The sequence below is a fragment of the Sycon ciliatum genome, chromosome 8 (assembly GCF_964019385.1).
Source record: "Sycon ciliatum chromosome 8, ocSycCili1.1, whole genome shotgun sequence".
NCBI classification, from domain to species: Eukaryota; Metazoa; Porifera; class Calcarea; order Leucosolenida; family Sycettidae; genus Sycon; species Sycon ciliatum.
Window position 1 is genome coordinate 18,983,049 of NC_088650.1, and position 24,174 is coordinate 19,007,222.

Consider the following 24,174-nt stretch of genomic DNA (forward strand, 5'->3'; position numbering starts at 1 on the left):
GGCCAGAACATGTTCTGCTTGCTCCGGCCTCGAGGCCGGAGCAGACCGAGCAGTTTCACTTTTTCACAGTGAAACCTGGCGGGAACATCGATTTTGGTCCCAGATGATCACGTGCATACGCTTTTGGGTTACCTCCAGACCAGTCCATGTGTATGGCTAGTTGACATTCGTCGCGCGAAATTACGCATCTATGAGCGACATCCACAAAACCTGCTGGAAGAGTACGCGTGTACTCGAGTCTCATCCTGAGCACGTTTCTTCTTCTTTTTCAATTCCAGTATAGCTGTATGTTTCATTGCAAAGCCGTCCTCGATTGTTGTGTTCGTTGTTCAAACAAAGTGGACATTCAATCAAGAAGGCAGAGGACATAGGAGCCTGATTGGAGTTTCTCGTGGAATAGGACGGCCACACAGAGAGTCCGAGACACTTTGCGATTTTCTGAATATAAAATACCGTACGCACGATGCAGAGTTCAATTTGTGCGATATCAAAATTGTGATCCACCACATTGAGCAGAACGCGATCCAAACATAAGCTTACCGACGGTTAGGCTGCCGACCTGACTGGACAAATGATCCCTGGCTTCACCAGACGCCAGAAGTCGGAAACCATGTCCTTTGCCGCGACGTCCATCTCCAAAAAGAACTCCATCTTCGTCGTGAAAAGGCTTGAAATACTCAATATTCAACGGAGATTCGCGGTCTCACGCTTTCTCAGATCGAATCATTTTTGTTGTAGCAGTTGCAGGGCAGATCCCCGCCACTACTTCAACAGGGTTTCGCTTCACAGCATGCCTGGAACAAGCCATATCGAGGTTGCAAGCTACCCCTCTCAGCTCGAAATTCGAAATTTCAATGGTGGAAGGTATACTACGAGCAGAATTTCAAAAGGTATGGTTGGCGGCGCGATCGTTCTACCTACGTCATTCAAACTTCGCAGGATGGTTCTGACCTACACGGTAGGCATGGAACCACAGGGTTTGATGTCATGGCTGACACACAAAGTCACACGCAGCACATTCGTGTGCACAGGTACTAAATTAGTGGACGTCGTCATCTTCTTCTCGCTGGTCTAAAATGTACGATGACGTGCTATTTCGCCTGACGTAGATGGTCAGAGACTGATAACATATGGTGAATACTTGATATATTGTGTGTTTGTCTGTCTGTGCCCTTACTCCAGCACCTACGGTGGTCCAGCGTACATGCCAGGTCTCTTGGTCAACACATGGGAGCAGGGCTTGGACAACGCACTTGTCGCAACGGACAGACAAGGTGATCCATCGAGTTCATGATAACGAAGTATGCGCTGCCACAGATGCCCGAACCAACTGTTCGACAGGTGCGTGAGTGTCTACTGCACTGTGCTTGCAACTGTTAGGGCAATTGGTCTGGGGAGGTGTAAGGTGGTCTGGGGAGGTGTAAGGTGGTCTGGGGAGGTGTAAGGTGGTCTGGGGAGGTGTAAGGTGGTCTGGGGAGGTGTAAGGTGGTCTGGGGAGGTGTAAGGTGGTCTGGGGAGGTGTAAGGTGGTCTGGGGAGGTGTAAGGTGGTCTGGGGAGGTGTAAGGTGGTCTGGGGAGGTGTAAGGTGGTCTGGGGAGGTGTAAGGTGGTCTGGGGAGGTGTAAGGTGGTGTGGGAAGGTGCAACAATAAAATCCTAGGAGTGTAGGCTGACTTCTTCAGCTAATGGCTGAGAAATGGGTCATTCCAACCCTACCGTAATGTCACGCTTAGAAGCCTGACTCGAATGAAAGCCGATTTTTCTAAGCGTGCTGTGACACATGGGCACACTTTGCATAGAATCATACTGTGCAATCAGTATAACGACATCCACAGAAACAGGTGAACTTTGCGGATGGGGACATTGTGTGTCTCATTGAAAGAGAACGTGTAACAATCTTCGGTAAATGACGGTTTTTATATCATTTGTTACAAAATAAGTATGATTACTGTACAGGATTGTAGGTAGGTACGAAAAATAAAATTGAATCGCAATCATTAAAATACTACAATCTAAGTCATATTCCTGTAACAGTATATGATCGTTGAATCATAAATACACAAAAACCAACCATTTACTATAATCAGCAACGTGGGATTCAAACCCATAGTATTTCCCTGTATGCTTCCCTCGATACACTTCAATATGTACACACAGTACAGTATTATGTATTCTTCCAAGTTGCTTCACAATATGATCCTGCCATTGAAAACCCTATTCACATTATGATCCTGCCATTGAAAACCCTATTCACATTATGATCCTGCCATTGAAAACCCTATTCACATTATGATCCTGCCATTGAAAACCCTATTCACATTATTATCCTGACATTGAAAACCCTATTCACATTATGATCCTGCCATTGAAAACCCTATTCACATTATGATCCTGCCATTGAAAACCCTATTCACATTATGATCCTGTGATCCTGCCATTGAAAACCCTATTCACATTATGATCCTGCCATTGAAAACCCTATTCACATTATGATCCTGCCATTCAAAACCCTATTCACATTATGATCCTGCCATTGAAAACCCTATTTGAATATGGTAGCAAGCTGTCTTTGACGTTTTAAGTTCGGTCGATACCTTCCATTTTGCCATGTCCGCATCCTGCAGGTTGCAAACAAGGTCAGTGTTGCATCCAAGAAGTACCTGAAATACAACACGCATCAAGGCTGCACCGATCTTACGTCGCCGAGCTTCGATTACAAGGTAAACTAGTCATTGTTGAAGCTAACACGAATCGTAACATGGAAAAAAAAAAGTATGGCCACAAGTTATGCGATCGAGTCCACCAACTAAATCAGATTATTTCCCATGTTCCAATTTTTTCCTTGGCTCACCATCTGAGTTCTTACACAAATCATTCTGCTTACAGTGGAACACTGTAGTATGAAGTATCCTTGATATAGCGTACCACGGGATTTAGGGTGCGTTCTTAATTCTCTATCTTCTCGGAGAAGAAGAAAACGGAAGTCGAAGAAACTGGTATAATGCAAAAATGGGTCTCCAAGAATTCGGAGATTTTTTGGACATGTGAAGCAATATGAAGCGCCAAAGGGGCCGCGATCTTGAGTGCCACCAATGTAGTACGCATTGTGCGTATGCAAAAAGGGGAAACGCGTACACTCACGATCAACACACATGCTTTTAGCCGTAGTTCGCATGCGCTGATCACCAGACGCCTGATCATGGGGTGGTGGTGTCCCACGCAAGCGGAAAGGTGGTTCTTGACCAGGGAGTTGTACGACTCCTTGATCTTGACCTGCCCGGTACGTGAACCCGTCGAATTATTATTATTTATTTTTTCGCATGCGCTGATCCCAAACCGCGGGAATCTCCAAGTTTCAAGCACCTCTGAAGCTTGGAGAGCTTTGGAGAGCCTCCTAAAATTCGGAGAGGATATAAGAACAGCTCTCGAACTTTTCCGAGAGGATTTGAGAACTCACCCTAAAAGTACTTATTTTTGAGAGCACTGCATTTTTATATACTGTAGCAATCATTTCATCCCGGATGTAGAGTACTTCGGCTAAAAAGCACAGATTCCTATATCCCTTCCCAGGTCCCATTTTACCGAATTTTCACATTGTACCTATACTGGATATTGAGTTTTGTTGGAAATTATTTACTGCTGGCCCCGTCACCAACGTTATCCCCTGTTCTTCTTCTTCTTCAGGCCAATTCTGGTGATACCTCATTGTGCAGTCTTGCACCCAATAACTACACGTTTGGTGGCGTCTTCCAGAACTGCTCATCTCCGCAAGACTATGGCAGAGATATTTGTGCAGGGCTCAGACAGAAGAATCCGCTCTCAGGTGAGAGGATGCAGTGAGGGCATTCTGTCATGTGAAACGGCAGTGCCATCGCTGTAGATTATGGTGTGCATAGTATACTGCATGCCTGGACACACTTGTGTCATTTAGAAAATACATCTTTGTGTGCACTCCCATGAGGGTCAACAGATGCAAACATACGATGATGTGTATGGAGATGTAGTGGTCGTGGACTAGACCCGAATCAACCAGCTTCCTTTAATCCTTCTGATCGGTGCTCAGGAACATATGGTTGCCCGAGTGGATATGATGCCGTGAAACTGAACACCGGCTCTGAGACATTCAACTGGAACGACCATGAGTGCCACACCGAATACCATCACTGCGGGTTTCTTTGGCTGCAGAAGTGCGGCAGGCAGGTGAGTTCTAGGTTGTTGGAGGACCAGTGGACATGGTTTTTAGGGCGATAGGCAATACACAGGACGGGCGAGTTCAATCAGATGTCTTGGCAGTATGTCCCGAAAGCACCTCCTTTGGAAAGTGGCAGAATACATGAGGACCATTGCTACATTGCCTTTATTTATGTTTACCTGGACTGTTCTAACCGAGTAAGCAGTTTGAATGAATGTTCCAAAGAATATACCGTGATTATGGAAGAAATTTAACAGTTAATCAGGATTCACATATGCCTTTTCGCGCCGCGATCCGCGACGACGGTGTACGATGCGAACTCGCGAAATATAATTCTCAGAAGAAGTCAGAAATATTGACGTTGCTTTGCTGATTTTGCGCAAAGCTCAATGCAGGTGAGTATGTCACCATAGTATTCGCGTGGCTAGGTACAACAACCTTTGTACAACTTTGCTGCAGAAAAGGCCAAAGTCGCACGCCGCTTGTCGCATCTGCAATGGGCCAGTTGCACGGTTGCATGAGCTACGCAGTGGGTGTGGTTAGGGGATTTCCCGGTTTCGCGGCCGTCGCATGCTTCTGTGAATTCCCGCTTTTGTCTGATGGCTATTGCAAAATTCTTTCCGACTGTATAATTCTGTGTGCAGGTGTGCAGCACGCAATACCTTGGAGCGGTAGCTAACTACGAGACGTACTGGTGCGTGAAGCTGGGCCCTGTGGAGCCCAAGTCTGGATACCTTTTCGGCGGCATTTACAGCGCCAGCTCCACCAACCTTGTGACCGGGCACACACAGCTGTCCCAAGTTCTTCTACCCGCTGTCTATGGGCAGTAGCATGAAGGTGTGCGTCAGTGACAACTACGAGCAGGGTATCGCCTCCTCTGTTCCATTCGCAGGTGAGAGCTCTCTACGGCGCAACCTTCCGACGGAATGGGGTATATGTTTGCTTCTCAATGTCATGGCGTCTAGTTGGGATACGGTGTCTGGTTTTCATCGTCTGCTTTCATGGATCCATCCATGCACCTGTCGTATAGTAGCACGACTAGTGCCTGAAGCCGTGTGACTCTGCGGAGGAAACTCTCGACACTGAGATTTTTAGAACGAATTCTTTTTCTTAGCAATTTGCCTTAGTTCAGCCAGTGACAAAGACTTCATCTTTTGTTTTCTTTGTGCAGGGTTCTTCAGTTGTCATATTGGCAACCCACTGTCCCTGATCAGCACACCAGCTGCTGAAAAGGCAGGGATTAGTGCAGTAAGTAGAGCTTGCAAGTTATTATAATTTGACTCTCTACATATCTTCAGTCTCTGTCAAATTGGTCTGTCAGTTTATCCCTCATGTGTGCATCCGTCTCTCTCTCTCTCTCTCTCTCTCTCTCTCTCTCTCTCTCTCTCTCTCTCTCTCTCGCTCTCTCTCTCTCTCTCTCTCTCGCTCTCTCTCTCTCTCTCTCTCTCTCTCTCTCGCTCTCTCTCTCTCTCTCTCTCGCTCTCTCTCTCTCGCTCTCTCTCTCTCTCTCTCTCTCTCTCTCTCTCTCTCTCTCTCTCTCTCTCTCTCTCTCTCGCTCTCTCTCTCTCTGTCTCTCTCTCTGTCTCTCTCTCTCTCTCTCACTCTCTTTCTCTCTCTCTCTCTCTCTCTCTCTCTCTCTCTCTCTCTCTCTCTCTCTCTCTCTCTCTCTCTTCTCTCTCTCTCTCTCTCTCTCTCTCTCTCTCTCTCTCTCTCTCTCACTCTCTCACTCCATCAGCAGAAGCATGTCAGGGATGAATTTATTGTCATATTTTTGCATAGCAGTTTCTGCCATACAAAATCACAGTTGTGTAGCAGTCTTTGATTTTGATTAGCATTTTTCTTTCAAGGTTGGGTGTTTACCACATTGTCCTTCTTGAGAGTGATGCCTGAAAGCCCATTTGCAAAAAAACGACTGAATCATACATGTGCACGCAGATTGAGAGTGCCTGCATCACATCTACTGCACTGTATGCATGTTACTTGACAGCGCAGGCTAGGCATGGATGGTCTGATTGTATCGCAGTTTTCTGCGAGTCACGGCGACTTTTGAGTAGCAGTTGATCGATTTTGCATAGCAAACTGCGATGCGATACAGGATAAATTCATCCCTGCATGTACAGCCATGCAACTATTTACATGCATGTGTCTGCCAACGTTTGATTGTAGTCATCAAGATTCATTATTATTCCTCTGTAGACATGTTCACCTTGTAAATTTGTACGCATTGCTTACACTGACATGTCTGCGCGTATGTATGTGTGTGTGTCCCACTGTCGTGCAATGCAGGTTGGCTATGGTCTTCTGATAGGAGAGGAGAGCTGGCCGCACCACTGCCCGCACGGCTATGCCCAGCATTTGGCAAGCATTGACGAGTCATGTGCAGTGGAGTATTGTGTCAAATCGCACGCTTTCGATAGGCCATCGCGACTCCTGCTCAAGCGGCCACCATACGGCAAGGCATACCCAATGCCACAGAATAACACTGTAGAACTGAACTTCATCACCGGCCCGAGTGGTAAAACATGGTCGAGGAATGGCACAGCTGGCTCTTGGAAAAGGGTGAGTTGTGGTTCAATTCCTACTCAACTGTTGAATAGTACTGGCACTGAACACTATAAAAAAATATTATCTAGATTAGCCATGTGTGAAGAAAACAAAACTTTAACGGGATACTCGAATCGATGTACCGGTAGTCATAGGTATGTTATAATTATTACCTTTATTTTACTTCACCATAGGTACAGGCATTGCTGCTGCCTTCTTGCTGTGGATCATACATGATGCCACAGCTCCTAGGCTATGATGTATCCAGTCTTCTTTGTCTTGCTATGTGGCTGCCTAACTCAGATAGCTCGAGGGTAGTGACAAGATCCCAGGACATGTTTGGATGAATGGAGTGAACGTTATTTGTTTACCCCATCATGATGGTGACCGTCGAATGTAATTCATGTGTATCCTCTACAACGAAAAGAGGGAGATGTTTTGTTTGCAATTTGCATTTCATTCGCTGCCATCCTCAGGCAAAATATGTCTAACGTGTGCAATGTGTGTCTTCTATGTGTATTTATGTGTGTGGTGTGTGTGTGTGTATTGATGTGTGTGTGTGTGTGTGTGTATGTGTGTGTGTGTGTGTGTGTATCCAAGATTCCTTTTGAGTCTCTCTCCCCTCTCCCGGGGAGACTCACGTGACCAGTTTTGGGGGTGAGCAAGTACAAAGTACAAGTGTGTGTATTTATGTGTGTGTATTTATGTGTGTGTGTGTGTGTGTGTGTGTGTGTCTGTGTGTGTGTGTGTGTGTGTGTGTGTGTGTGTGTGTGTGTGTGTGTGTGTATGTGTGTGTGTAGAATTTCCGTGGACTTGAGCTAGAGGCCATCCAACAACCAAGGTATGTGTGTATGCTAGTAGCAAACAGCCAGGGCTGGAGTAGCAAACAGCCAGGGGTGGGGTAGCAAACAGCCAGGGGTGGAGTAGCAAACAGCCAGGGGTGGAGTAGCAAACAGCCAGGGGTGGAGTAGCAAACAGCCAGGGGTGGAGTAGCAAACAGCCAGGGGTGGAGTAGCAAACAGCCAGGGCTGGAGTAGCAAACAGCCAGGGGTGGAGTAGCAAACAGCCAGGGGTGGAGTAGCAAACAGCCAGGGCTGGAGTAGCAAACAGCCAGGGGTGGAGTAGCAAACAGCCAGGGGTGGAGTAGCAAACAGCCAGGGGTGGAGTAGCAAACAGCCAGGGGTGGAGTAGCAAACAGCCAGGGGTGGAGTAGCAAACAGCCAGGGGTGGAGTAGCAAACAGCCAGGGCTGGAGTAGCAAACAGCCAGGGGTGGAGTAGCAAACAGCCAGGGGTGGAGTAGCAAACAGCCAGGGGTGGAGTAGCAAACAGCCAGGGGTGGAGTAGCAAACAGCCAGGGGTGGAGTAGCAAACAGCCAGGGCTGGAGTAGCAAACAGCCAGGGGTGGAGTAGCAAACAGCCAGGGGTGGAGTAGCAAACAGCCAGGGCTGGAGTAGCAAACAGCCAGGGGTGGAGTAGCAAACAGCCAGGGGTGGAGTAGCAAACAGCCAGGGGTGGAGTAGCAAACAGCCAGGGGTGGAGTAGCAAACAGCCAGGGGTGGAGTAGCAAACAGCCAGGGGTGGAGTAGCAAACAGCCAGGGCTGGAGTAGCAAACAGCCAGGGGTGGAGTAGCAAACAGCCAGGGGTGGAGTAGCAAACAGCCAGGGGTGGAGTAGCAAACAGCCAGGGGTGGAGTAGCAAACAGCCAGGGCTGGAGTAGCAAACAGCCAGGGGTGGAGTAGCAAACAGCCAGGGGTGGAGTAGCAAACAGCCAGGGCTGGAGTAGCAAACAGCCAGGGGTGGAGTAGCAAACAGCCAGGGGTGGAGTAGCAAACAGCCAGGGCTGGAGTAGCAAACAGCCAGGGGTGGAGTAGCAAACAGCCAGGGGTGGAGTAGCAAACAGCCAGGGCTGGAGTAGCAAACAGCCAGGGGTGGAGTAGCAAACAGCCAGGGCTGGAGTAGCAAACAGCCAGGGCTGGAGTAGCAAACAGCCAGGGCTGGAGTAGCTGTACTGTAAACTACATAATGGTGCAAGAAGAGTCGAACGCAAATATTGACCATCGTGAAATCAAACTCCAACAGTGGGTGTATGTGACAGACCACGGTGTTCCGCGAAAATTTGCCATCGTGTACGCTGGCGGTTCACAGTGTACGGTGTGCTTTCGGGACCCCCTCCCCCCCCCCCCCCCCAGTAGTGCTGGATTTGAATCCTGGCTATTCATTTTCTTGTGCAACACTTCCTGGTGCGTCAAATAATTAATTACAAAGACTTTGTAGACTGCATGCAAACAGCCAGGGGTTGATAGCTTTATGCGGTAAGCGGTTGAGATCCCCCGGTAGTGCTGGATTTGAATCCTGGCCATTTATCTTTCTCGTGCAGCACTGCATGGTGCATCATACTTCAAGTATTGCTAAGGCTGCGTGGACTTCTTGCATTTAATAGGAGTATAATTATGTCTCCGGCCCATCGTTAGACTCAATGTGACACTGTATTATTTGCACTCTCCATATTTGTCTAGCTCGAGCCTGCAGACCCCATCGCATCACACTGACACGCAAATGGTGGCGGGCGTTTCCGTTGCCAGCGTATTTGCCTGCGTCCTGCTCATTGCCCTGGTCGTGACTTGCCGCAAGAACCAGCGGCTTCAGAGGCGCGGCTTCCAGCCACCCCTGATCAGCGGTGAGACAGCGTCGACGTCAACGGGATACACGTCGGTGAACACCACACCGGCCCCCGACGCAATAAGCAGTGAGAGTGCAAGACAGAGAACCGGTTACTCCACGCTTGGCTAACTGCAAGTCATTACACTCGTACTGTATAGTATGCCACGGGGAAATCCCCTTCTTACTGTCATCGGTTGTATGCCACTCCTGCTGATCACTGTATACTAGGACAAAGTTTCATCACCATTTTTTTCAATTCTCCTGATATTTGATATGAGTTGATTTTTTTAATGGTTTTTTTGCTTCCCCAGCGAAGTCAACGGTCTTGTGTTGCCATGCAGCTTTTTGTAATGTATAGTGTATCGGATTTTCTACAGGCCTATCTATGCCCATAATGGACTCTATCTATCTATCCAACTCTCTCTCTCTCTCCTTCTCACATCCTGACGCTCTTTCGTTTAGTTTGTCGTTTTTAATTTTAACTCTATCAAATTATCTCTCTGTTTTCCTCTTCTTCCCACGTGGGGACAATTCATTCGTTCTGTTTGCCTTTTTCATAGCTACGGGATCTTTTCTTCGCTACCGTAACGAAGAAGACCATTTGTTGCTGTCATGTGCTTCTTCTGTTTTATGTAAATTGTATCGGTTTCTTCGGGCCTATTTATGCCTCGAATAGTCTCTCCCACTTCTCCCTCCCATGCATACGCACAATTCTTTCATTTTGTTTGTCGTTTTCATGGCATGGAATTCATTCTCATCACTTTGCCTGCTTTGCGCTTTTCCAAAACGGACTCGACCATACCAATGGAGGTGGCTTTGTGCGTGTGTGCGGGCACCCTTGTTTGACCATGTGTGGGATCAGGTGATTGTTGAATGACTCATGATTTCTGATATCAGCAGGGTGAGGTAACTGAGGTTGACATGTTGGGCGAGTATGGCGACTACGAAGACAGTTGAACATGATGATTTTCAAAGGTAACTCAAACAAATAAGGGAATACTCAGTACTCTGTCAGTTTTGTGCCTAGTTATTGCACTTTCTTACTGTATATAGTATCATGTTACAGTGATGGAGAGTTACTCTTAACTCGTATCCATATGTCCTTTTCTCTTCTACATTTAATTTTATGGCTCAACATCCGAGTTTCAAATAAGGGAATGAGAACATTTTTACAAAAGAAGTCAACTAATGAATAGAAGAAGTAATGTTTCTCCTTTCTACTTCAAAGTATGTTGATCTCTGCATGCATGGACATGTATTAAGCCTGTGAAGTGATATCCCTGCAAATGTTGCTCTCACTGCTTTCTGTGCATATACATGACTTGATGCTACCAGTCAGCCCTTTCGAATAGGTGCACCCACTCCCCCCCCCCCGCCCTTGCCTCACTACAACTTGCAAAAAAATACAAGTCTCCAGCGAGACGTCCGCCTTATACCTATCAGTATCTGCCCGGCTGCCTTCGTGACCTCTGCAGTTATGCCCGTGACAGAAAACAATGGAGTAACATCTGCTCAACCATTTTAGTCTAGTACAGCTATTCTTAAATTATATATTTGACCTTTATTTCTAGGTTCTCATTTTCATTTTGCTTTCCCACTCTCTCACACACGTAATTATGCTCGCAGTCAATTCTGCGGTCGTGAGTCCTATTCGGGACGGATACGAGAATAATAATGCTTGTAATAATAATAATGCATGGACATTGGACACCTTGGTATGGGGATACTCATGTACTTTGTTGTACATGTACTTATGGCTAGGGCCCGGTGTAATATGCCCGAAACTTTGCCGAAAATGCTTTTGGGAAATTCTCGTAAACCTTGCCGAAAATGCTCGGAAAATGCTCACTTTTTTGTAATCCTCAGCACACGCCGTCAAAAGACTGAAAACCAGGGAGTCAGAAAATACCGGTATTTTACGACTCCCTGGTCAAAACCATTATTTTCAATTCATGAACTACTCAACAAGAAGCTAACCCACGGAATGCGGAAGTGACGTTCTTGTTTGGGAAGTTTTTCTTCTCTCAATTTTGATACACAACGGCCAAGTGCTCCGTTTCCCCCAAAATGCTGCATCACGAGCCCAAAGTGCTGGGTTCGCGGATTGTACCGAAAATGCTCAAAAAAATGCCGGCATATTACACGGGGCCGGGGCCTACTTTTTTCGTACTTGCAAGTGGCCATAAGGCCACTTGCAAGCACGAAAAAAGCACAATATTCCGAGCTTTGAGGCTCCATAAGGTCAAGAAAGTGACTAAGTATCATAATGTGAGGATTTTGCGACCATAATGCGAGCATCCATGAAGGCATAATTCCATGATTTCGCAAGCGTGATCCGCCGGAGCCTATCACACACCGACACACGTCTTTCTTCTCTTTCTCAGACTCCTCCTGACTCTATTTCATTCTCCTGGGTGGTGGATACCAACAGCCAGCGCATGCCGGTGTACAATGTATGTGGTGTGATATAATTATAATGTGTGTGTGTGTGTGTGTGGGTGTGTGTGGGGGGGGGGGGGGGGGGGGATTAGAAAGAGACCAAAAAGTAAATTGGACTCTGTCTCTGTGTCCAATTCTAGTTTCTGCAGAAATGGAGACGCACAATAAGGTGATCACAGCAGTCGTCAAGCACCTGTTCTTGAAGACGCTAAGCCCAAAAACCTCCGTGCAGGTATGGTAGAGACGCTGGCAGTTTTAAATTAATACCCCATCACATTCAGCTGTAAAGCAGTGGTGTTGTGACTGCAGGAGAGTGAGAGTCGGCACAAATGATACTGAACGGTCAGGGAGACCTTGACGAGAAACAGACGAAGAAATATCCGACAAAGTGTTTTCAAAATAATGATCATGAAGGACCGTACAAAAACGTAAGACCGCCTTTGGATCAGTAGCCAGCATTACGGAGAAGCTTGGCTTGAACAAAGTATCTTGCCGTTGGTTTCCGAGAATGCTCACAGCAGAGCAGAAGCGCTGGCGTGTGGATTGCCGCGCAGAGCTCCTGCAGCAGTTTCAGGCGTCTCCAGGTAGTTTTCTTGGGCAACTAGTGTCTCAGGACGAAATATGGGTCCACCGATTGGATTATTTAAATCAAACCCGTTGAAAGCATGCAGGGAAATTGCGAGCTCACCCACTCCAAAAAGTTCAAAGCTCGAGCATCAAGTTGCCGGGAAGGTCATGCTGACTTGCCTCGGTGTTGTCATGCTGGATGTCTTGAAGACAGGCAGGACGATCCGCAATGGACAATATCATGCTAAAAAGCCAAGGAGCTCCGGACTCCGGGATCATCGGAACTGACCGTCAGACGCCATGGGAAGCTGTCGAAGGACATTCTGCATTTCCAAGACGATGATGCACCAGCCCACACGTCCCATATTGCTGTGGCTGTAGCGAGAACATGTGGCTTCCAAGTGCCAACTCCTTCCCCATCCGCTCTACTTTCCTGATTGGGCCTCTGCAGACTTCTTTTCTTTCTCTTCCCTTCCATGACAGAATCACCATGAGGGCGACATTTTCGCGGATGAAGTCATAGCAGATGTCGACGACGTTTTGGACAAGCAAGATGAAACCTTCTACGTTTACATTCGCGGATTGATGAAACTGGAGCATCGCTCAGGGAGAATGAGAGGGGTGACAAATAAAAGGAAGAAAACGGCGATGCATGCTAGCTACTGTTATTCGAGTTTGTGGGTCCGGCCGGAAATTTTCTGACCGTCCCCTCGTAACCTGAGTGCCAAATCTTGACTGATAAAATTGGTGCCAGAAAACTGGCAGATTCTGGTACTTTTTCTGGTCGACCTACCATGCATAGTGTACTAGTAGATCTACTGTACTAGCAAAATGAGCTTGTCTGAGGGTCGGCAACCCCTCAAAAGTCAAAAACAGACTCGATCGGGATCGGTATGTGCACGTGGTCCGTCGGAAAACTAATCTTTTGGACATTTTTTTGTTTTTCTAAAAACTGAAGACAGCTGCCATGCCGGCGCGCGGCACATGTGCAGTGTGAGATCCCGCTGAAAATGTTGACTTGTTGGGTAGGAAAGTATGGAGAACGATCTAACGATTGCGGCGAGAGGTGCGCCTTGCCAGCCCTCTGCGATAGTCTTGACGTTAGTCTTGACGTCTCTACGCTGGGATAAAGCCTACTCTTGCATTTTGCTGATGTCGATGTCTACTCATTGTAGTGGTGCTAGGCGCATGACTATGCATAATAATTATGAGGATTTGCAGCAACTACTCGAAGTATCTCTTCAGGATCTGAGAATTTCCAAAGCTGGATCCATTGCGGTATTCGCTCTCCAAGCAGCAGCGAGAGGGAGCGCAGCGATGGCCTGAAATCATCAAGGCTGGTGAAGTTCCTCACCCAGCGACTATTTCTGGTCTTTTCAATCACCAATACTCTCGCATGCACGTGAGTGTAACGGCGAAAAGTGCATACTATTCACATCTGACACAATTACTGTACTGAAGTACATCAATCATGTGTTTTGAAATTTTGATGTATGCTGTCTGGTATTTAGTATTTACGCACTCGATGGCTATTTCCGTCTATTTCGCTATTGTTCATGCATGCTACTGGTTCCTGTTAACTACTAGTAGTATAGTGCTCTCCTGTCGCTTTGTGTCAAGAAGGCCAATGCTCTGTGGCAAATCAGTGACGCAACAATGGGCGGATATGGCCTCTACCGGTATATAGTTGCTTGCTGGACCAAAATAATTGAAAATATGTTCTTTCCTGGACACATTGATACGAACAGATTCCGAAATACATAACTTGCACATTCAAGAATGTGTCTTTCATGCCAGAACTTAGAAGTGCCTGATAGACGATGAATAGCCCGTGCATACATAAGAAGATGTCTGATAACTATTACATAAAGGACATAAAGGGTTTGAAAAGAACTGTACTTTAGTCCACAGGCTTTTGTGCAAGCATGAAGATTCGATTTTTCAGGAGTACATTGAAAATTTAGCAGGTTCCATGCCCCCCGGCCCCCCTCCCCACTGAATTCGCACTGGAGAGCTTTCAGTCTTCTGAGGTATACAATGCACTCCGTAGTCTGTGCCTCCAAGCGCAGTGTATGTACACACAGACACACACACACACACATACACATACACACACACCACACACACATGCGCGCACGCACACACACGCACATACACACACATGCAGACACACACACACACACACACACACAAGTATACACACATACACACACACACACACGCACATACACACACCACACACACACGCACACACACACATACACACACACAAACAAAAAATACTTGAATAGATCATAATAGCAGAATTTCGTGGAATTCCCCACCGTAAGCTTTGTATGATCCCGCCGATTTCTCTGCTTTTCTAGCAGATTCTGCCAATTTTCTAGCAACATCCGCGCAGACCTAGTGCCAGCAGTTGATGATGACACCAAAAAGGAGCCAATCACCTTCAAGACGAATCGGATTAAGACCTGGAGTGGCTCGTGAACGATGCATAACATGGTGTGCGCTGAACATCGCAATCACACTAGCCATGCTGACTGTGATGGGGCCTACCCTTTGCAGTGGTGAGTAGCATTAGTTGCGCAATGTCTAACGTTAGATTCTCTGTGTTATCCGTCAGTGTGAAGGTACATGGCTAGAGTGGCACGGAGCAGTGTAATTTTTTTAAAAAGTTTTCCATTCCCAAAGTACCTCACGACGGCCACCACCACCACCCGGAATAATCCAGCAGCAAATACAGCAACTTTTAAAGGTGGCATCAGGGGATATGCCACCATTACTGGCACATGTATTTTTACTTGGAAACCCAACTGTACCAATAGGAACCTTCAGATGGCAGAACTTTCTGAACAACTTAATTGACCCAAGACAAGAGACTCAAGACTATTAAAAACCAAAGCAGACACCATTACCAGCAATTATATGACATCCCACAGAGTCCGAAATTCCGTAAAATATTTGCGCATTTACTGCAGAGAGTGATCTTGGAAGGAAGAAAATTGCTCTGAACTATGGCCATGATCGAAATGTAAGGCATCAAACCAGTGAACCACGCCAACAAGACAAACAGTTACACAACGAAAAAAACGAAAGTGAAAAACATTGAACAACCGATGCGATCTCAACTCCTAAGAATCATGATTTTCTTCTCCACTGAAAAGTATCTGTTACCTTGGTGATCTTGAGGAAATAGCAAGAATTGACCTTCTTCATGGTCATTTCTGAAGCTTCCTCCAAATATTGTCAGCCAACAAACCACAGCATTGTCACCTGGCTAGTCTGATCTCTGTCCCCAAGAAGGACCAGTTCCAAAAGATTGCAGGTCCAGTGCGCTTTCTAGCTTCAAAGATCTGGGAAATCGCCTCATTCTGCACATTTCAAGCAGCTTCTCAATTGTTTCTGGCTTGACATTGAACAGCAAGAAGATGAAAAGCACTTCTTTCTCAGTTTTTTTCGAGTAAACTACCTCTCCAACCGCGTGGCTTTCTCTGAAGGCCATGTTGTAGGGGCTTTCCCATGGCCATGTGCTGGATGCATGCCATGTCGATGTACTGACATGATCTGATGCATGCTGTCATATCTTTACTTATAAAAGAGAGGCACCTGTGACGTGTGTCTGTGTGTGTGTCACGCTCCTTATAAAGAAGAGGCACCTGTGAGGCTGTGACGTGTGTTTTTGTGTCACGCTGAAGCGCTGCGGAGCAGCGCTGCCCTGAGCACGCGAAGCGTGCGAACAGACTCAGTGTAGCACAGTGTAGCTAGCGGCCGCAGAAGCACTGAGCACGCGAAGCGTGCGAATCGTGTAGCTAGCGGAAGCAGCCACAGAATTAGAAGCACTGAGCACGCGAAGCGTTCGAATCGTGTAGCCACCACCACGTGCTGAGCACGCGAAGCGTGCGAACAGTGTAGGTACGGTGGTAGCGCTTATACTTCTAGCAGACACGATCAGTAGATATAGATCTCTACGAGTAGCAGTAGCAGCCGCGTGCAGAAGCACTGAGCACGCGAAGCGTGCGAATCATGTAGCCACCTAGCCTAGGCCATAGGCATAGGTAGCACTAGCAGCCGCAAACGCACTGCGGACCACGTGAACCGTTCTCTGCAAATAGAAACATCTCATCTGCAACAAAAGGATACAAAAGATCTGCACTGACTGCACTCTGCATCTGATCTGCAGTGAAGAGCGCATCGCACTTTTGTTCGTAAGTTTATGAATTTTTTGAGCCGCTTCATCCGCCACCAGGTGATGGACAACCCTGACCAGCCTCCCGAAGGCGTAACAGACGTCCCTCCTTCTCCTTCCAACGATGAAGAACCTCCCTCACCAGGACTTCAGCGGTCTGGCCACCACCACGTGCTGAGCACGTGTGCTGTTCATGTACTTGCTTCACCCGCATGCCACATTCGGCCAGGCAACGCTGGCGGGGGTGCTGCTAGTCATGTATAAGGACGTAGACTACTCAGTGACTACAGTCAGTACTCTGTACGACTCGTATGAGTCGTAGTCTAGAGTGACTGAGTCAGGGAGTCGAATTTTATGACTGCCTGTTGACAAATAGCAACTTGTTTGGTGTAAATTTCGTTTGGAGTGGCTGACAGCTTTGCCAGCTTGATACTTGGTTTCATTCTGCATCTCACTGGTTTGAGAATACAGTGTTTTTTTGCGGCTTCTTCAACGGATATTGTGCACCATCATCAAGGTGGTTACCTATTTGTGATGCAGCTTCAACTAAAAGTACAACAACAAAAGCAACAGCCTACATTCAACAGCCACAGCCCATGACAACCAGAACAACAACAACAACGACTACAACAACAACAACACCAATTCTCGTTCCTCATATACTGGCACACACAGAGACATAGACAGCAATAGCGGCAACACACAAATTAAAGGGTAGTTGGCCGCAGCCAGATGTGACACTTGCGCAGCTAGTGGGGAAGCACTACAATAGCCATCGGTATTCGGTATGAAAAGATAGAATCTTGCGGCCTACGTATATTGAATGCCTTGAAAAACGCGTCAACATGTTGAAGGTATGACCAGCATCAGCCAAGGACTGATGGTCAAAGCAAATACCAAAATACATTGCTATAAAAAAACACACGATCCTTGAAGGGTGGTGGCGTTCCTACGGATGCGGAAAACTCGGCCTTTAGCCGAGTTTGACGCGAACAGTGAAATATACAAGTAATAATAAACAGAACTACAAGGACACATTATGTCACCATAATGTCGGCTGCGCAACCAGTCACTCATCTGACATAAGAATTTTTGAAGCAGCTAGTTGTCTGGAAACTGGGCATGCTTCCAGTTTGTGTCGGTACTTTCAAACTCTGGTTGCTGCAGGTGAAAAGAGATTCTCGCAAACCTATTAAAATGCACGGTTGCAGGCAGCGGTGTACAAGAATAAAAAGAAACGGAAAGAAATAACAAGGGTGCTTCAACGTTGACTGGGTTCGATCACTGAACACTAGACAAGAATGTTTGCAAAACAAAGGTAGAAGAACTGGTCGGCCTCAAATGCTACCTCAAGGACACACAGCGTATCCAAAAAGTAAAGAAAAAATGGAAAATGGTGAGCTGGAGGCGACTGTCGCCGACATCACTGAGCAGTGCAAATGGTATGGGCAGACAAAAACCAATAGGAGAGGACCTACACAGTACTGAAGGAGATGTCAAGCATGAATGCCAAACCTACAAGTGAACCTGAAGGAGAGGAGGATGTGGGTGATGCCATCTTGGCTACCCTGGCCAAAGATTTCTCTGAGCTACGGCAGCACATACCTGCACAGGAAAACCAGCAGAAGCATAACGGAGAGCCTCATCATATCGTTGGGAAACGGCAACAGCAGCGCAACATGAAGAAATAGAAAATGTGTGCTGAAGCTGCATTCTGGTTTACAAGGATGTTTGGGTCTCACTGCTAAACGCATGGCCTGTGTAATTGCTTTAGTCTTTTCTCTGCTCTTTCCGGTTGCACAGATGTTTAGCTTGTACAAGTGCTTTCACTTACTCCCACCCACTCTCACCTCTCTTTCCGGGTATATACGGATATCATTGCTTTTTCTTCTATCTTTCACACTAGTAATGTACTGCGTCCGGACTTCGCTAAAGCTTAGATAAATATTGATACCTAAATCTATAACTTGCACTGCTTCCAGGAATACAATGCTGGTGATGCTATGCTTTACCTCCATTAGCCGTCTGTGCCATTGTGCAGATTTGTATTCAGACAAATTAGTTTCATGCTACAATGCTTTCGTTGTGCTCTGCGGTAAGCTCATGATTAATCAATGCCCTTTTCTGCGGAAGAGACAAACTGCCGGGCAGCACGATCCCCTCCTGTCAAGGTAATCAGGTAGTGAGCCCGTGGGCCTTGTCCATGTACGTTCATGCAAGCATCCCAACCTGGAGGAAAGAACTTCACAGGGAAATTCTTCGGTCCCAACCCCCTTTGTCCAGTTTCTGATTCGAAAGTCAGGAATAGACTATTTCGTTTCAAGGAGGAAAACTTCCTTCTGCCAGCGGAGAGGGCTCGACACAATAATGTGGAGCACTATTACACGTAAAACTCCATTGTGCCTTTTGTGACTATTTCACTTCTATTTTTCACTGCACAGCAGTGCAAGCTCCATCAGCAGCCTCAAACATTCGTCATCTGAGAAAGGGCCCAACATTCCCCGAACCATCAAAATATCTACAGCAAACAAAAGGGAGATTTTCAAATTCATGCATTGAAGAATACATTCAATAAATTCACCCAAAATGAAATGAAATCACCTGATAGATCGTCACTGATATCTGATATCTTCATACTCCCAAGCTCATAGAGGATAAAGTCTCTCCATTTCACAAGGTACTGCACGCTGCCACCCTAAAGCAACAAAATTCACAGTGCAACGAACAGCTCAATTGTGTCGACCTCGCGACCTGATTTATTACAATAAAATAAACGTACCTTCTTTCCCACTGTCGATCCGGTAAGAAGCAGCAAAAACTTCAGGCCCCTAAGACTGCTTGAATTTTCTCCACAGCGGACTGCTGCTGAAAACATCAGCTTGGCGTAAAAACCAGGCTCATTCTGTCTATGAGATACCTAGCGTAAATGAGAGCCTTCTCGTCGCCAGCCACAACAATAACAACAACAAAAATCACCTCCACCGAAAAAGACATGCAGATCAGATAGCTTGTTGTTGTGTACAGCGTGAGTTCAAAAAAATCCTTTTTCATTGAGATCACCAAAAAAACTTCACATTCGATCGCGCGAGCTCAGCACCAGCAGTGACGTTTGGGTGGAAATATTTTATTTGAAAAACTTTTGTCAGGCGCGATGTCGCTGATTGCTGGTGATGGCTTTGGCAGGTTGCCCTCCTGAATAGCTCCACCGGTCCTCATGCAAGGTCATTACTTCTTCGAAGCAGATGGAGAAAGGGCACAGTCCGGAAAGCATGCACGTTCAAGTTCCTTCTACAAGTTCCCAAAAATTAAGCATTCCAAAAACTTGTGTCCGTAATGGCAATTACTTTGTTGCAGACAAGCTCACAAATAATATACCATGCCCGTCATACATGATATTAACCGTTCCGAGAAGATTCGTTTCCATTCCCCGAGCTTCTGGCGAGCCCTGATCATGCTTGGAAACATATGCAGATGAGAGTACAATCATGTACTTCTCTGCTGTTCCTTTCAGCATTCTAGTTTCAGCTGCACAGTCTGCCTTTCAGATTGTGGCCAGGCTGTGAACAAAGGGGTGTACATTTTACACATAACATCATCCGAAATGCCCGTACATCAGTGTTAGTACTCTGTTTCACTGTCATGCTCATAGCAGCTAATGGGGAATGTGCGTTGTTGCACTGTTGTGTGCAGGCATCAAGTCCCACTACGCACAGTCGCTGGTGACTTCTAACATTGGAGTGAACACAGTGATAGCAACATTCAACCTCACTGGACGACTCAGCGGAAGTGAAAGCGCTCCAAACACCAGCAACCCCGACTACTATCCGGCACTGGTGCAACGTGGAAATCTCGTGTATGTTGTTATCAAGCCCAGAAGGCCAATGCAGCTACCGCTCGGTCTCGATACAGATGTGTTTGGCTTGATTCCAACCAGCCAGAGCCGCTTTCCCGACACGTTTATCTGCTACATACAGGTGCGGCGTCCGCCTGAGATCATCACTGCCACGTCCGTCTCTACTTCTCTAGCCGACATCATCTTCACGGGAACGGAGTTCAATTTCGACGTCTTTCCGCCGGCCAATGGTATTCTTGCAGCAACCATCAGCAAGCAGAGCAACCATTCTCTACCACTTGAAGCTATTCTGCTCTCTGTTGAAGGCCACATGTTGAAGATACAATGGAAGTTACCATCGTATGATACTGACGTGCAGACAGGAACGCCTGTGAGACTCGACATCAGCGTCACAGACAATGGCCTTGGCATGACTAGCAAGAGAAACATCTCCGGTAAAGACCTGGGCAGCACCGGTCAGCCAGTCTACTTCACGGCTGTAACTAATGCAAGTAGCACCGTCTCCGTCATCATTACTCTTACAGGCAAGTGCACTGATTGCTGTATTCCCACACTAAATCTGGTAGTGGTGGGGAGGGGGGGGGGGGCTCATTTTCATGCCATGGATTGTCTCAGTACTCCTCGTCGGCTTTGGACTAAATGGTGCAAGTCTGACTGTTCAAGATCTGGTCTAGTCGGTTGACTTTAACGCATAACTTGTGCCCCACTGTTCTGTGTTTCCATTAAATCTTTCTCGGCTCGCCATCTAAGTTTGTGCTACATGTAATGCAGTTCCCAGGCCATTTATTTGGAAGCGTGGCTGTAGTTTCAGTTGTTGCTGGCAAGCAGGTGTTTATTCAGGAGGGGAAAATTACGCAGGGAGAAGACTGTATGATCTTTGAAAGTAATCTCGATGTGCTTGCACAACCCTACCAATGAAGGGAAAGAAGCAGCAGAGAGACACCTACTGGGTCTAATGACTGCCACTGTCAGTTCTCAAACAAAAACAATTTTTGTCGAATTGAAAAATCTCACCTGTTAGTGTTGCTCACTAGCCACTAGTGACTATTGTTCGTCCACGAAATTTGCAATATGCCACTACGGTACCAGCAAGAGTAGGTAAGTTGGCATAGAACAACAGCTATGCAAAGCCATGTTCATCTCCTCTTCACTTTGGAAGGCAGTACAAGCACCCTTCATACCTCGACATTGCCTTGGAGTGGAAGCAAATTCACCATGAGTTTTCCAATTCGCTACGATCGATCTCGGGGTGATGATCGTCACGGTCTTCTTCATCACCACTGCAGCCTGGACAGCCTTCGGGAAGACATGTGTCACTCTCCTGCTCAACAGATTCCTACATCTAGATTTGGTTACCGTCAGGGAACGAAACAGAGCTGCAAAACACCAAAGTAATTGTTTTCTTCCATTCAATTACACTGCTGAACATGCACAGCATGGTGACAGCTAAGCAGTACGCACGTCATCAAGGCCAATTTCCAAATATGGGAGGTGTTATTTATGAAATTTGACACAGTTCCTCTTCTCTGATCGGCTCGAGACATAGCTCATCGGAATCAGTGCCCAATTCTCCTTCGGATAAGCCATACTTATTTTTGGCGTTCAGTTTCCCTTTAATAATGATTCTGGAAGTTGAACTGACGCGAAACATAGATATAAAAAATGATGGCCTTATGTATTGAAAAAATAGGAGAAATGAAAAAAACATCGCTATGCTTTTTTGGAAAAGCAAGAGTGAGCGAAGCGTAAAGGAGAAAAGATTTTTTTTATAACATCACTATGCTTTTGTACAAAGAGAACGGGACAGAAACTGTACAAAGAGAAAAATTATGCGCTGAATGTGGAATAGCGTTGTGTATGACACGTGGACACAAGGTCCCGAATAATAGCTATGGAGTCTACTGACATAATGGAAACGCTTTTCCAATACAATGATGTAGCCAATCAGTTCTAGTAACATGCATGATGAGCTAGGCAAAAACAGCATAGCGCAGGGCACTGAGCTGCCAAGCTGTCTCGTTCTCCAAACACAGCATATGCTTTAGAAAAGCTAAAAAAATCTGGAATTATAATAGAAATTACGGAAAGCCAGACTGTCCCTCCAGGAAATCGCGATTCCACGGATGCAACAAATTTCGCGATTTTGGCCCAAACCCGCGATTTTCAGCAAAATCCGCGATTTCCCGCGTTTTTTGTTGTTTTCTGCACTATATCTCACATGTTTCATGCACTTTTCACACAGTCAGTGCTTTCCATGATCCTGTAGGTTATTTGCACAGTATGACTAGTACTACTCCGAAGTTGATATACGATGCAACAAATTTCGTGATTTGGCCCAAATCCGCAATTTTCTGCAAATAATTCCGCGAATTCCTGGCAAGTTCTGCATCATTCCGCGCTTTTCGTCGCATTTTTTGTTGTTTTCTGCCGCAATTTCTTGCGCAAGTTTTCGAGAGTTTTTTCCGCAAATTCCCGCAGGGACAGGCCAGAACTTGTGCTGCACGTGCACCCAGAAAATAGATATCTACTAGCAGCACCCAGGCCCCCGGCCAGCGTTGCCTGGCCGAATGTGGCATGCGGGTGAAGCAAGTACATGAACAGCACACGTGCTCAGCACGTGGTGGTGGCCAGACCGCTGAAGTCCTGGTGAGCTTGAGGGAGGTTCTTCATCGTTGGAAGGAGAAGGAGGGACGTCTGTTACGCCTTCGGGAGGCTGGTCAGGGTTGTCCATCACCTGGTGGCGGATGAAGCGGCTCAAAAAATTCATAAAATTACGAACAAAAGTGCGATGCGCTCTTCACTTTGCACTGCAGATCAGATGCAGAGACAGAGTGCAGTCATGTCAGTGCAGATCTTTTGTATCCTTTTGTTGCAGATGTTTCTATTTGCAGAGAACGGTTCACGTGGTCCGCAGCGCTTGTGCGGCTGCTAGTGCTACCTATGCCATAGGTAGCACTAGCAGCCGCACAAGCGCTGCGGACCACGTGAACCGTTCTCTGCAAAAAGAGAAACAGGCTATGGCCTAGGCTAGGTATACATGGTATAGGTGGCTACATGATTCGCACGCTTCGCGTGCTCAGAGCTTCTGCGCGCGGCTGCTACTGCTACTCGTACTGATCGTGTACGTGTCTGCTACCACCTACACTGTTCGCACGCTTCGCGTGCTCAGCACGTGGTGGTGGCTACACGATTCGCACGCTTCGCGTGCTCAGTGATCAGTGCAGTGCTTCTGTGGCTGCTTCCGCTAGCTACACGATTCGCACGCTTCGCGTGCTCAGTGCTTCTGCGCCGGCCGCTAGCTACACTGTGCTACACTTTTCGCACGCTTCGCGTGCTCAGGGCAGCGCGACACAAAAACACACATCACAGGTGCCTCTTCTTTATAAGGAGCGTGACACACACACACACACACACACACACACACACACACACACACACACACACAGACACACGTCACAGGTGCCTCTTCTTTATAATATAAGTAAAGAAGATGTACTCCGTTTTGCAAATGAACCTTTAATTTCGCTGCATCACTGAACAAGTGGACACCCGAAGCAGGCTAGTAAAACGTATAGTGATGGGTTGAAATGGTTTAAAGCTTGGTATTGGTATTGTCCTACAGTACAGAAATGATTTCTTCAGATAACAAATATGCTCTCACCTTCATTGCTGAGGCAAAACACAGGATGCCACGCACGCCCTGGTGTTGCGCAATCAGCAGACATGTCTAGG

The 24,174-nt window shown here is 46.8% G+C and overlaps 3 protein-coding genes and 1 long non-coding RNA gene across 4 annotated transcripts in view; 2 read left to right on the plus strand and 2 right to left on the minus strand.

Moving 5' to 3' along the window:
- The window catches only part of LOC135823612 (macrophage-expressed gene 1 protein-like), an 11,941-nt gene extending 11,697 nt beyond the window's left edge, over nucleotides 1-244 (minus strand). The window contains exon 1 of the mRNA XM_065336458.1: nucleotides 185-244. Coding sequence (XP_065192530.1) covers nucleotides 185-244 — 60 coding nt within the window. The remainder of the gene's footprint in view (nucleotides 1-184) is intronic.
- A 546-nt stretch (nucleotides 245-790) lies between these two features.
- LOC135823613 (macrophage-expressed gene 1 protein-like) lies at nucleotides 791-10,202 on the plus strand. The gene is given in 12 exon segments (XM_065336459.1): nucleotides 791-864; nucleotides 1,183-1,284; nucleotides 1,287-1,341; nucleotides 2,623-2,718; nucleotides 3,683-3,821; nucleotides 4,062-4,198; nucleotides 4,835-5,011; nucleotides 5,013-5,082; nucleotides 5,362-5,438; nucleotides 6,477-6,749; nucleotides 7,535-7,575; nucleotides 9,253-10,202. Coding segments are annotated over 12 exon segments (1,515 nt in total). The 3' UTR covers nucleotides 9,527-10,202.
- Nucleotides 10,203-13,595: 3,393 nt separating this feature from the next.
- Nucleotides 13,596-22,708, plus strand: LOC135823614 (uncharacterized). The gene is made up of 4 exons (XM_065336460.1): nucleotides 13,596-13,805; nucleotides 14,770-14,970; nucleotides 20,280-21,004; nucleotides 22,685-22,708. The coding sequence occupies exons 2-4, from the start codon at nucleotides 14,823-14,825 to the stop codon at nucleotides 22,706-22,708; spliced, it is 897 nt and encodes a 298-aa protein (XP_065192532.1). The 5' UTR covers nucleotides 13,596-13,805; nucleotides 14,770-14,822.
- LOC135824017 (uncharacterized) lies at nucleotides 17,297-20,027 on the minus strand. Its single transcript, XR_010554816.1, has 2 exons — nucleotides 19,369-20,027; nucleotides 17,297-19,284 (listed from the first exon to the last, which is right to left on the minus strand). It is a non-coding gene; the product is annotated as an uncharacterized LOC135824017 (long non-coding RNA).
- Nucleotides 22,709-24,174: the final 1,466 nt, after the last annotated feature.